General features: G+C 39.0%; 1 protein-coding gene across 12 annotated transcripts in view; it reads right to left on the minus strand.

Annotated features, from left to right (window-relative positions):
- LTBP1 (latent transforming growth factor beta binding protein 1) overlaps positions 1–12,665 on the minus strand; it is a 432,767-nt gene that overhangs the window by 209,424 nt on the left and 210,678 nt on the right. For all 12 annotated transcript variants that reach the window (XM_060170098.1, XM_060170096.1, XM_060170100.1 and 9 more), the window contains 2 exons: positions 5,405–5,629; positions 3,953–4,227 (listed from right to left, as the gene is read on the minus strand). In XM_060170098.1, coding sequence (XP_060026081.1) covers positions 3,953–4,227; positions 5,405–5,629 — 500 coding nt within the window. The remainder of the gene's footprint in view (positions 1–3,952; positions 4,228–5,404; positions 5,630–12,665) is intronic.

Here is a 12,665-nt window from a genome sequence, read left to right on the forward strand (position 1 = left end):
GAAAGATGAAACATCACTTTCTACAATAGGAAAGGTATTTCCCCCTTTATCTTGACACTTTCCATCAAGGTGAAAAACACTTTAGATATTTCCAATCCCATTATTCCTCCTCGTTCCACTTTATAATCCAAGCCAAAACAATCTCTGTTCTTATTAATTTAACTATCATCACTAAGTCTAGTCACTGGCCACTGAGTTTTCTCCATTAATCCTCTCTCACTTCATCTCTAAAACAGCACTGGACTCCATGATTGATATTCAAGAATACCTGATTCTTGACATCAATCAAAGATGGAACTGGTTAAAACAAAGATGTAGCTACTCATCTTTACCTCACAATCCTCCCCTCCAAGGGTCAGTTAATCAATCAGAGAGCGCATTTATCTGATTTCTGAAGCCAGGGAGTTCAGAATACTCCAACTCAGCACCATCTTTTTCTTCACAACAGCCCATAATCAAATCCTGATGCTGGATTCTTCACAAAAGCCTCTGCATTAATCTCTTCATCTTTAAATTTACTTCTTAGATTGGACCCTGATCATTTCACAATTGGACTAAGGCCAACTTCTCTTCCCTGACCTCCTCATGTCTACCAGCCCCACGTCCACTCCCATCTCATTCAAAAGTTGAAACTTTTAAAATTTTCTAAAAGTTCATTAAATGTATTAAACTTAGAGCTTTTAAGTTCATCATAAAATTATTCTATTCATAAGTCTAGGAAATGTTCACATTTTCCTTCTTTTCCTCATAAGGAATTTTCAAATATGCTGAGATAATTCAAAGAATAATACAGTGATCACTTGCTTTCCCACCTCTCAGAGTCAACAATTTTTACAATTTTGTTATATTTGTGTATAAAAGGCATTTGAAAGTAAATTACAGACATCATGGCATTCCTCACTCAAGAATAAGGACACTACCCTACATACCTCTAACACCATTATCACACCTAAGAAAATAATAGTTCCAAAATACCATCTAATATCCAGTCCGTATTTAAACTTCCTCAATTGTTCTTCAAATGTCTTTCAGAGCTGGGTTTTGATTTTTTTAAAACCAAGATATGATTAAGGCTCATATATTATATGTGCTATTGTCTCTCTTTAGTCTCTTTCTGAGGAAGTCAATCTTTATTTTTTAACGATATGAAGAAACCAAGCAATAATACCCTACATTATCATTCTTTCTGATGTGAGGGAGTATGATAGTTTTGGCTTGTTTCTTCACCCTCAGTATTCCCTATGAGCTGGAGGTTAGGTGTAAAGGATGGATTAGATTCAGCTCACACATTTTTGGCAAGAATACCTTTAAGGTGTTGCTCTACACCTCATGCTGCATCCCATCAGGAGGCATATGATATCAGTTGTCCCCCTTTTAATGATTCTGAGTTTGATCACCCGATCAACGGGGCATCATGCGATTTTTACCTTGATACCAAGTCTTTTACTTTGCCTTATGCCTCAGGTTTAAAAGGCTTCACATCTGTGCCAAAGCCTGCCAGGAACTCTAAACTAATTTACTTCTCTGGTCTCTCTGACACTTCTTCCTTACCTGTTTCTTGCAGTGTTCTCTCTCTTCTGTTTAATTTCTCCCCCACTTCTCTGTGAGCTTAGTTTCCTAACCAATCATCCATTTTCCTCCACCATCCAAGCAGTTCCTGAAATTCTATTCTATGAAGCTCCCATGAATTTAAATACACTGATCACAGTTCATGTTGGCTTTTCAACCTCAAGTTTACTGCCTCATTTTTAGAATGTGCCACAGAAACAAGGGCTTTTTCTACTAAATTTGTTTTGTATATGACCTCTAATGGCAATACATAAACAGAGGCGCTTACTGATGACTATGACATGAAGGTCTCAGTAGTTGTAATCTGCATCTAATAAGAGTTTTCTCACTGAGCAAAGCACTAGTGAGTATTTATGCAGTCGTTTCTGCCATTTATTTAAAATCCACCTGTACCTCCCTCTGTAACTATGTTTGCACACCAACCACAGCAAGAAGGCACAAATACTTCCAAACACCTTTGTAGGATACCTCTTATATACTATTGACTATTTGCCAGTAATTTTTTTTTTAATGCTTGGACCATCCTAATTGCACAAACTGGACAATCATGGGCATTCAGCAATATTTCTCACCAACAGGAAAAGCAAATATCTTCTGAGAATGTTTTCGCAAAACAGGTCTTATTTTGAAGCTGTGTATTAGTTACTACACATGCAAAATGAATTAAGAATTGAGATCACTGTCTGGATCATTCAGACCAAAAGTCAGAGAAGTATCCAGATAAGGCAAAAAAGTGTTCCACCGAGTTTGGATTATTTGGGTAACTCCACCAACTATCCAATTCATGTGGATTGTATAGTCCAGCTTAGGCCTAAAAGTAAATAATCTGCTTATATTCTTTCTAGTTAGCAATCATCTGCCTACGATTATATGTACAAGAATAACAAGTCTGTTGACATCTCATTTTCTTGCTTTTTACCATCTGTGTTCCAACTTGGAAACTAGGGAGAAGGATACTGGGCACAGAATTTTAAAAGGACCTGCTTTTTTCCTTTCTCATGACCAACCTAAGCTGAAATGACTAAACAATGCAAATGGCACCAAATTCATCCTCCTTCTCCAAGGCTTGTCTGGGGCAAACTGTGCAGGATACGAGGTTTACTTCAGCCCCACTGCCCCTATAAAAACTTGCCCTTAACACAGTAATCCAGTCTTTACTTCTAAGCTAAATGTAAACTGATGATATTCCTTCTCCAAAAAGCATGTGTTTAAACCTGGTCTTCAACTGAGGAAGGAAAAGGTCCCTCTTAAGTAGGCATTTCAGGCTCCGTAGGCAGACCAAGGTTGTGTGGGGCATCAAGCCTTCCCTGTCTTACTGAAGTTACGTGACATAAGCAATCACCTGCTCTCTTCTTATGTTTGACTCTATCAATAGGTAAGTGTCTTCTAAGCTAGTAGTTGCGTAGTTCTGTAACATTTGCAGAGCATGTCACATTACCTTGTCTAATCTTGACAAAGCCCCATATTCTTGTCTCCACTTTACAAATAAGGAAGCTGGTTCCCTGCCACCAAGTGCTGAGCCCATGGCTCTAACCAAGGTCTTATAACTCTACATGGCTGTTCTTTCCATTCTGGTCTACAAACCAATTTTACCTCCTCCCCTAGAAGAAAGGGAATGACCCAACCACGGACTTGCCCAGCACCTAAAAGTGTTCGCCAGGTTTCAAAAGCAAGAACGATTTATTCTACTCCCAAGAGATATTTCACTCACACACAAACACACACACAATTTTCTGAATATTCAGGTAACAGCAGGAATAATAAATAGATCTCGCCTATTCTTCTCACAGGGGGTTCAAATCATAATCAGGTGACAGGAGAAGAACCATAGGACAAAGCTATGTCATTATCACATAATTCCAAAGCAGGAAGCACCAAGTAACTGGGGTAGAGGAACCAGTAATTTTATGTTGCTTTTCCTATGCACATTCAATGATGAGTTTTAAAGAGAAGTCAGCCTCTCTCTCACTTTACGATATATAGACCTAAAGTTACACATAAATCCAATGATATTTAAAATGCACTTCAAACAACTCATGCATTGCCATTCTAGTTATAAATTTGTATAAGAAAATAAAAGATGACAAATTATGGCAAACTTTTTCTGAAAAGGGCTTTGCAGACCATATTTTAGGCATTTCAGATCATATGACCTCATTGAAAGTATACCATCCTTCTGTCCATAGCATGAAAGCAGACATAGACAGTATGTAAATGATGGGTGTGGCTGTGTCCAATAAAGTTTTATTTACAGTAACAGGCCCACAGGTCAGTTTGCCAACCCCTTCTACAAAAAACTTATTTCTAACAAGTCTGTCTTTCCTACTACAATAAGACTATACCTAGAACACATCACTAAAATGGGCTGGGCAGTGTTGCTCACCTGCGACCCAATAGTCTCCTGGAAGCACCGGCCAAGCTGCGTCTTAGCAGCCACCGGATACACGTGAGGAATGACTTGCTGGTGGGAGTATGAGGAATGGACCGTCTGAGTCTTCTGGACAGGAAGCCCTTGGTAAGAGACTTGGGACTGGCCTGGTTGAGCTTCTTTTACCTTCTGGCCTGTTGGGCCATCAACTCTTGAAACCTGATGTATCTGGACTGAGGCCTCAGGAGGGTGCTTCACATGGATATTGACTATGTTAGGAGGAAATTTCACTAAAACAGATTGGGAAGAAAACTTATCAGTCATAAATAATTGATACACACATCAGGATGAAAGTAAATGTTCATGCTAGTCAGCATGAAACTAAGTTTTATATACACACATATACTTAAGTACATATATATTATACCTGGGATAAATGATACATTTTTAGTGTGTATCTATTTTTGCTGCACAGCCATTAAAAAACTCTTGAGAGTAAAAGGGGATACTCAAAAATTAAACCTGAATTTATATACTTTAAAGAATAAAACTGCTTTTACAAAGAGAAATTTAAACTTCTCACAGTAACAGATCCACGAGACAAAAATTTTTTTCAGAGGAGTCATAAAACTATGAAATTTGTGCTACTTGTGGTCATACATTCTACCAAACAAGAGTAATAAAGACTCAAGAGTTTGATTATTTTTGAATTTCTCACAAAGTTTCCATCATAGAGACTGTAGGATTTACAACACAATTTCACAAAGCATAGTTCTCTTACCCTTAAACCTGGTGTGTACGTACTTTTGTGCTTCCTGTGATACACACAAAATACCAAAGTGTGATATTTTACATCTCTATTTTCTTTCTCTGCAGCTTTCACACAGAATTTCATCTTCCGATGCTAAGATTCAGGTTTTAAAGAATAAGAGCCAGTAACACTTCTCTGACTCCTTTTTTAAAAGTTGTGCATGTGTAAGAGGTGCCAGGTTGAAAAGAATGAATTAGTCATAGAATTTCTGAGCTCCAAGTGACCTTGTTTACCTTCCTCTACAGATGAATAAACTGAAGCCCAGGGAGGTGAGGTTACAGATTGTTTAGAACTAAAACCAAGAGCTCTTCGACTACAAAATAGACTTGGTGTTCATCAGCAGGTATTGTGTGATCTTCTAGTTTATTAATCCCATAAGGGCCAGAACACCATCTTGTTCATCTTTCCATTTCCCAGACCTACCAGAACAGTGCCATGTATGTTTATCAACTCTTGGTCCTGCATCACCAGAGAAAGATGGGCTCCATTTTCTTATTTCCTAGATACCATTCCCTACAGCCTAGAAAGCACTGGCACCATATACCTGGGCCCATATTCTGGTTCCAATACCAGCCCTGCAGACACTTGGCTTCTGTATGGGTTTGGCATGTTAACAGGGTTCTGATGAATGGGCAAAATCAAAATAATCAGCTTACCTTTGACTCCTTGCTGGCTCGTCATGGTCAGAGGCAAAGTATGTGTTGAGTGGACGACATGTGTTCCCAACGCCTTGCCTGACTGCTGGGAATGCTGATAAAGTTTCGGCACGCCAGCACCATGGACTGGAATCTGACAAAGCTTCCCTGTGAAATTTGGAGGGCACTGGCATTTGTCCCTTGAACTGCATTGGCCTCCATTCATACATGGAAGATGGCAAATTACTGTAAAGGAAAAGAGAAAATGTGGAGAGTGGGTAGTTTCTCAAATGCCAAGTAACAATCAACCAACAAAACTCCCCCAAAGCACAGCCATCATATTCCCAATGACTTTAGAAATGGTAAACAAAGGAGTATACACTATGACAAAAATACTTCCTTTTTTTTTTTTTTTTACTATCTTTTTCTTTCCACCTTAAGTAAGTCATTTAGCTCTCCAATTGCTTGTGGTTGTTCACCCACAATGGTGGCAAGAATTCATGGGAAAAAATATACATGTATATTTATACATATAATATACACATTACATATATTTATACATATAAAGCTACTTTATATATATAAAGTAGCCACTCAGGATATCTCTTGCATTCTATAATTACTGTGTCTTCCTATTTAATTACTAGTTTATTTACTGTCTCCCTAGATTATAAACTCTTTGGGGGAAAGGAATATGGCTAGTTTAATGACCTTTGTATCCTCAGCACCTAGAATAATGCCTGGCACACAGTGGACATTAAATATTTCCTCAAAGAATAAACAAATGAGAGTGCTAAAAATAATATCTGTTGAGAATTTTCTCTACGTAAGACACTGAAATAAGTGCTACCCAGAATAAGGGAGCAGAATAGTTTGAATCCTGCTTTACAGGAATTTGCAATCTCATTGGGATAACAAGACCACAGCGAAACCTAGAAGTAGCAGTGATTAATAGTTGGAAAGTTATTTAGAATACCAAAAGATAAAAGGACATGTTTGGGTGAAGAATTTTAAAAGGAGTTTTAAATCCTGGCTAAATTCAACTTCAGGCCAACCTATTTATCACGAATGAATTCTTCCTATCAGCCCTTGAACTGATCGGATTTCCAGCAGCTTAAAAAATAGCCCCTCAACTCCATTTTCTTCCAGCTTCTACTCTGCTTCAATCCTCTCCTCCATGACGAAACTTTCCAAAAGAATTGTCTGCTCACTTCTCCACTCACTACCAGCCAGCCAGGGTCACGTTGTGTTTCCCTTTCCCCACACCTCTCCTATGCTGAAACTCCTCTTACTCAGGTCACTAATGGTCTCCATGTTGCTAAATCCAATGGATGGATTTCAGTCTTCCCTTGGCGTCTGTGACATCTCAACCCATGTAGTTTGCTCTTTCCTCTTTGTTCACTGTATCTTAATATTCTTTGCAGACTCCACTCTTTCCTTACCCTTGAAACACTGATGTGCTTCAAGATTTGGTCTTAAAATCTTCTGCTTTACTAACTCCATACATTCTGATTTCAGCCTATCATATGATGATGTCACCCAAAACTACATTTCTTAGCCAAAGCTTTCTGCTGTGCTCCACACTGTCTACTACTGTTTATTTCCTGTAGATCTTCTACAGGTACCTCAAACTTACAATGTCCTAAATGGAACTTGATCATCTTCCCCTAACATCTCCATTCACTGAGAGACCCTTAACAGGAAACTGAGGGCTGCTCTATCCTTTCACCCACCCAAACATCCTTCTCCAGGTCCTGCCTTCTAAACATTCATCAAATATTCCCACATCTTTCTCATCATAGAGATCCTGTTCTCTCTGAAACATCATTCCCTACAATCTAGCTGCACTGACCTGGATTCAGTTCCTCAGTGGACAGGGCCTCTCACCCCTCCTTAAGCTTTATATACCCTGTGTCTTTGGCCTGGAACACTCTTTCCATTTGTCCCCCCTCACCTACCTAACTCCTACTCACCTTTTGGATACTGCTTAAACCTCAGTTCCCTGGAAGCACTTCCAATTGCCCCTCATCTAGGTTTGGTGCTTCTCTGTGCTTCCGCGGGCTCTCATTCACTGCTCCTCATGCCGCTTGGCTTACTGCATTACAATCACCTGACTACTTTTCTGTACACCTCATTCAACTAGAGTGCTGTGAGGTCAGGGACTTTAATGTTTTACCTCTAGCATGGTAGTTCAGCTTTTAGAAAAAAGGCTGCAGCTCAAAAAAAAACCTAGATGAAAGAATGAACACATTTATGGCTACCACTTTGTCAAATACCATTCTACATACTACAGAAGAAAGTAAAAGCTAACTGGAACTACTAGGTAATATATAATAACTAAAAATACAAATAAGTAACATTGGAAAATGTAAATTCTGTGGAACTCAAGAGAAAAGTCATTTCTGGGAAGTCAAAATAGACTTTACAGGAGAGCTCATCTGAGATAAGCCTTTGAAGCTAGGTAGGCTTCAGAAAAACAGAAAGGATTATATCCTAGGAGGATAGTGTGTAAGAAAGGGGGAGGTAGGCATATTTGGGAGATAATGAGGAAGTCTACCTTGCTGAAACCCCAGATTCCTGAGAGGAGGGGTCAGGTGATAAATTGGGAGATGTAGGCTTAAGTCAGACAATGGATAAAGGCCTGATAAAAAGTTTGGATTTTATTCTGTAATTAGCAAGTTATTTTGTAGACCCCAAGGAGAGAATTTTCCAGGAAGATTACTCTTGTGATAGCATGTGGCATTAGCTGGAAAGGAGAGTGACCTAGGTGGAGAAGTCAGATAGGAGACTATTAAAATAACTGAAAGACAAGTTGAAAAATCCATGGATTAGGATGATGGCAACAAAAATTAAAAGAAACATGAAGTGGGCTTCCCTGGTGGTGCAGTGGTTGAGAGTCTGCCTGCCGATGCAGGGGACATGGGTTTGTGCCCCGGTCCGCGAAGATCCCACATGCCGCGCAGCGGCTGCGCCCGTGAACCATGGCCGCTGAGCCTGCGCGTCCGGAGCCTGTGCTCCGCAACGCGAGAGGCCACAACAGTGAGAGGCCCGTGTACCGCAAAAAAAAAAAGAAAAAGAAACAGGAAGTAATATTATGATAGATGGGCAATCAGTACAACATGGAGATATGCACAGGAAATACGCAGCAAGCCAAAGAAGAGGGAAGACAGTGAAGGAGACAGGAAAGAGCTGGAAAAAATGACCAAGGTAACCACCTAGAGCTATGTCCAGGATCTCACTATGTGGCAGATGAAGTCAAAACTGCCCACGCTGGATAAGGTCTGGAATATGTTTCCACCAGTGTCTGATCCACACTGAGGTGCAGAGTAAGAAGAGTCAAAGCTGACTCTGAGGTTGAGTCAAAGACTTTGTAACTCCCAGTTCAATTCTGAATTGAATTTCTAAATGACAGGTTGGCTACGCTGGATGGGTTCAGTGTGTAATAGGCAAGGACACAGGGAGCCTGGCCAAGATTTCACAATACTACAAATAATTTATAACTGGAATACAAGCACTCCTCACTTTGTATGGTTCCAATATGCATGAATTTCAGGTAATGCAGTTTAGCTAAATAACTTCAGTCCCCCAACAACACGGTTTGAACTTCATTTGCCACAGTATTAACTAGGTAACTGCATAAAGTACAAACTTCACTGCTAGCTCTTTGGTCCACAAACCACTACATAAATAACAGATGTGTACCATGATCGGTAATCAATCATGTCACTTCCTTCAGAGGCTGCTGGTGATTGATCCCAGCATATCTGTTATTCAGTTCATGCACAGACAGCAAAGCAGGTAGCTGTGGTGCCTCCTCACTTTACATTGATAAACTCCCATGACATTTTACAGAAGTGTATAGTCAAAAGGGCCAACAACAACAACAACAACAACAAAATCACGGCAAAGAAATGAAAAGTGGTGACACTGGAAGTGAAACTGGAAAGTGGTTGTGATGTAGGATAAAGATGGTCCAAAGGAAATAACATTAAAGGAACTCACAGATATTCCACAACTTTGAAAGCATAATGGTAAGATATTAGAACCTGATTCAAACTTGCGAAGGAGTGTAACGGCTCACTAAGGCAAAGAAGAGATACTCCACATCATAAAGTATATGAGAAGAAAGCAAAAATGTTCTAACTACTCTTGTTAAGTTCTACTCGAAGAAAGAAAACACTTTAATTCTCAGTGTTTCTAACATTTTAAATTACAGGGCACTAGACAAATATCAGCTTTACTATTTTTTTTCCTTTCCCTATAAATACATCACCTACAGTAAAACAACTGTAATGTTTTGACAAAAAAAAATTTTAAGGTGACAGAACTAGTAATTTTCCCATTGATTATTAAGATTGTTTTGCACAGTTACAGCTTGCATGGTTATTTTTATGGTCCTGCATCACCATGCAAAGAGGACTACCTTTAATCTTTATTAAAATAACTTCATCTATGTTATCATCTTTTTTTTTTTTACAGAAGAAACTGACTTTTATTTCTAATATCAATAGCAGATTTTGGAATCCAACATGAATTTAATTAGATTTGTTTAAAACTATTTTTAAACCTCTGAGATAGCTTCCACACAAATATTTCAAGAACTGTACTAGTCTAAGTGGATACAGCAATAATCCCAGAAGAGAACTCCAATAACCCTGTTTCTCTCTGGTCATAAAGGAAACCGTTTCTGCTGACTTATTCCAACCAATAACAGGCCACTATTTATAACCATTTATGAATGAGAAATAAAATACCTATTCTCCTGTTCCAGCATTTTCACAAAATCTAAATTATAATTTAAAGTTCTTTGCCCCAGCTCACTCACTGTACATTGAGTTCTTTGTGGCAGGTGCTATTTTTAAAGTTAAATAGTCTTTTATGTCAAAGAAAACAAATTTAAAATCAACCTACAAAAGTTAAGGATTTAACTATGAATAGTTTCTTTCTGTTTCAAGAGTTCATGCCACTCTCAAAACATCACCTGGTGATATATAGTCTGTGCAGCCAGCGTTCTATAAAACTTTCTCAACATATGAAGAGGAAAAAGAATAAGTTATCTTTAAGGCTGGCTTGTGGAATGCTGGTTGTAAGTCTAGCTATGGCACATATATTTTAGAACATATAACTGGAAGGTGTAATGTAGAATGCTGGCTGAGAAATTCCATAACCTTGTCAGCTTGACATTTTGCTGGCCATCACCATAATTCACTACATTGCATCATACCGTCACCTGGGACCTACAGCAAATAACAAGAGGTATATGGGCCTTCAGCCTGTTATTCCAGAAACTGGAATATCGTGACAACCACTCCAAGTATCTCATGGTACAACTATAAAAGGTCACAATGAGCAAAAGGATCCAGGCTGAAAGAAAAAGTTGGAGGCTTTAAATATGCCCAGCATTTCAGTGCATTCCACCATTCACACTGGTCTGTAAAACAACTTGCAGGACTCAAGAAACTGGGCTGACAGGATAATATTCACAGTCTATGCCACAAATTGGAACTTAGTTTTAAATGAATAGGTACTGACTTGGATACAAATATGGGAAAACTGAATTTTCTGCAGATTTGAGTTATAAAAAGCTAGACTCTCATTCTTCCCTGTTATCTTAGCTGACTATAAAAATATTTCAGCTGCTTGTCCCCAAAAGGCGCTCTAAGAATGTACTTGACTTTCCTACAGCAACACCCGGGCCCCTCCACCCACCCCCTCGCTTTGTGTGTCAGCAGACAGACTGTTTCAAGTTATTGTGGCTAAGGCAGAACAGGGAAAACAAACCTCCATCTGAAGGAAAACTTACATCTGTCATTTCACAGAACAGACATACACATGATTTTGATTTGTATGGCTACTTCAACTTTCCCACTTGTCTCTGATTAGGAGAATAATGTTCCCTTAAAGGCTTTCAACATTTTGTTTGATGTCCCTTGCAGGGTGAAAAGAAAGCAATAACATTTTTAGAAAGTACAAGGTACCATTTTATTTCTCCCTCAATATACCTACATCGCCCTCTTTTAAAGGGTACCCATAGATTCTATTCAGCCAGAAAGTAGGTTAAAAATGTAGCTATCTAAAGCTTTCAGAAAACAACTATGTCATATAATAATTAAATGCCACAGCAAACCACTGCTCATTTTAAGAACCTAACCCACTTTTTAAAAACCTGCATTTTTGCCTTTTAATTCAGTATGCATCATCCTGCCACACCAAAAAATAAAATAAAATAAATAAAGCAACTGAAGCTGAAAGCCAAGATGGAAGTCACGTTCCTTTGGAGCAACGACAGAGGAACTGAGGAGGCCTCCTCTTACACAGAAGCCAAGAAAGGAAGTACAGAGATTAGTAGGCATTTACGAAAATCTAAGTTTGAGTATTTTTATTGAACGCAGAGATTTATCATTGCTGTGCTCCAAAACTGCTTACAGCCAATTCTAACGTATACTGAGTCCCAGGCTGAACCAAGAAAACATTCAAGTAACACGCTGTCTGGAACAACCTGTCCAAGGAGGTGACATTTCACCTAAACCTAAAGGGAGAAGAATCCCATGATGTGCAAGTTGGCAGAACAATGTTAGCAGAAGAAGAAATAATAGGAGCTAAGACCTTGAGGTGAGACATGGCTTAGAAAGGTCCAGAAACTGACAGGAGGCTGATGCGGTGGGAATGTCAGAAGAGGAGAGCAAGTGAGAAAAGCTAGGTGGAGAGACAAAGCAGGGCCAGATTCCTGTTTCCTTCCACAAGGATATAGGGCTGCCTAGAATACAGTAAACAGGAAAAATGTAAGTAAGTTAATACTTGGGACCAGGACAGATTATGAATCACAGGAGACAGAACCAGGGGAAGAGAAAGAACAAGGATAAGTAAGGGTAAGTAGAATCATCTATTGTATACACAAGAAATGTGCACTGTAAACTTGGCTTTGAGTTTCTGGACCTTAGCCAGATTGAAGTTAAATTCTGGAAGGTTTAATTTAAGACTCAAATAGATAATGATTCTACAGATAAGAGGACTTTTAAAAAATTCTTTATATTGACTACATATGGGCATGATAATCGTAGTGGGTGGAATGGTGGTCTCCCAAAAGATACACCCATGTCCTGTGAATGTCCAGAATCTGAATATTACTTCATGTGGTAGATGGGTGAACACCACCTTACAATGCAAAACAAATGTGATTAGAAATCCTGAGAGGAGGCACTTGTCCTGGATTATCCAGGTGACCTCTCATTTCAGTGACAAGGTCCTTTTAAGAGCGAGGGCCAGGGAGCTTTGACCGAAG

The sequence above is a fragment of the Lagenorhynchus albirostris genome, chromosome 13 (assembly GCF_949774975.1).
Source record: "Lagenorhynchus albirostris chromosome 13, mLagAlb1.1, whole genome shotgun sequence".
NCBI classification, from domain to species: domain Eukaryota; kingdom Metazoa; phylum Chordata; class Mammalia; order Artiodactyla; family Delphinidae; genus Lagenorhynchus; species Lagenorhynchus albirostris.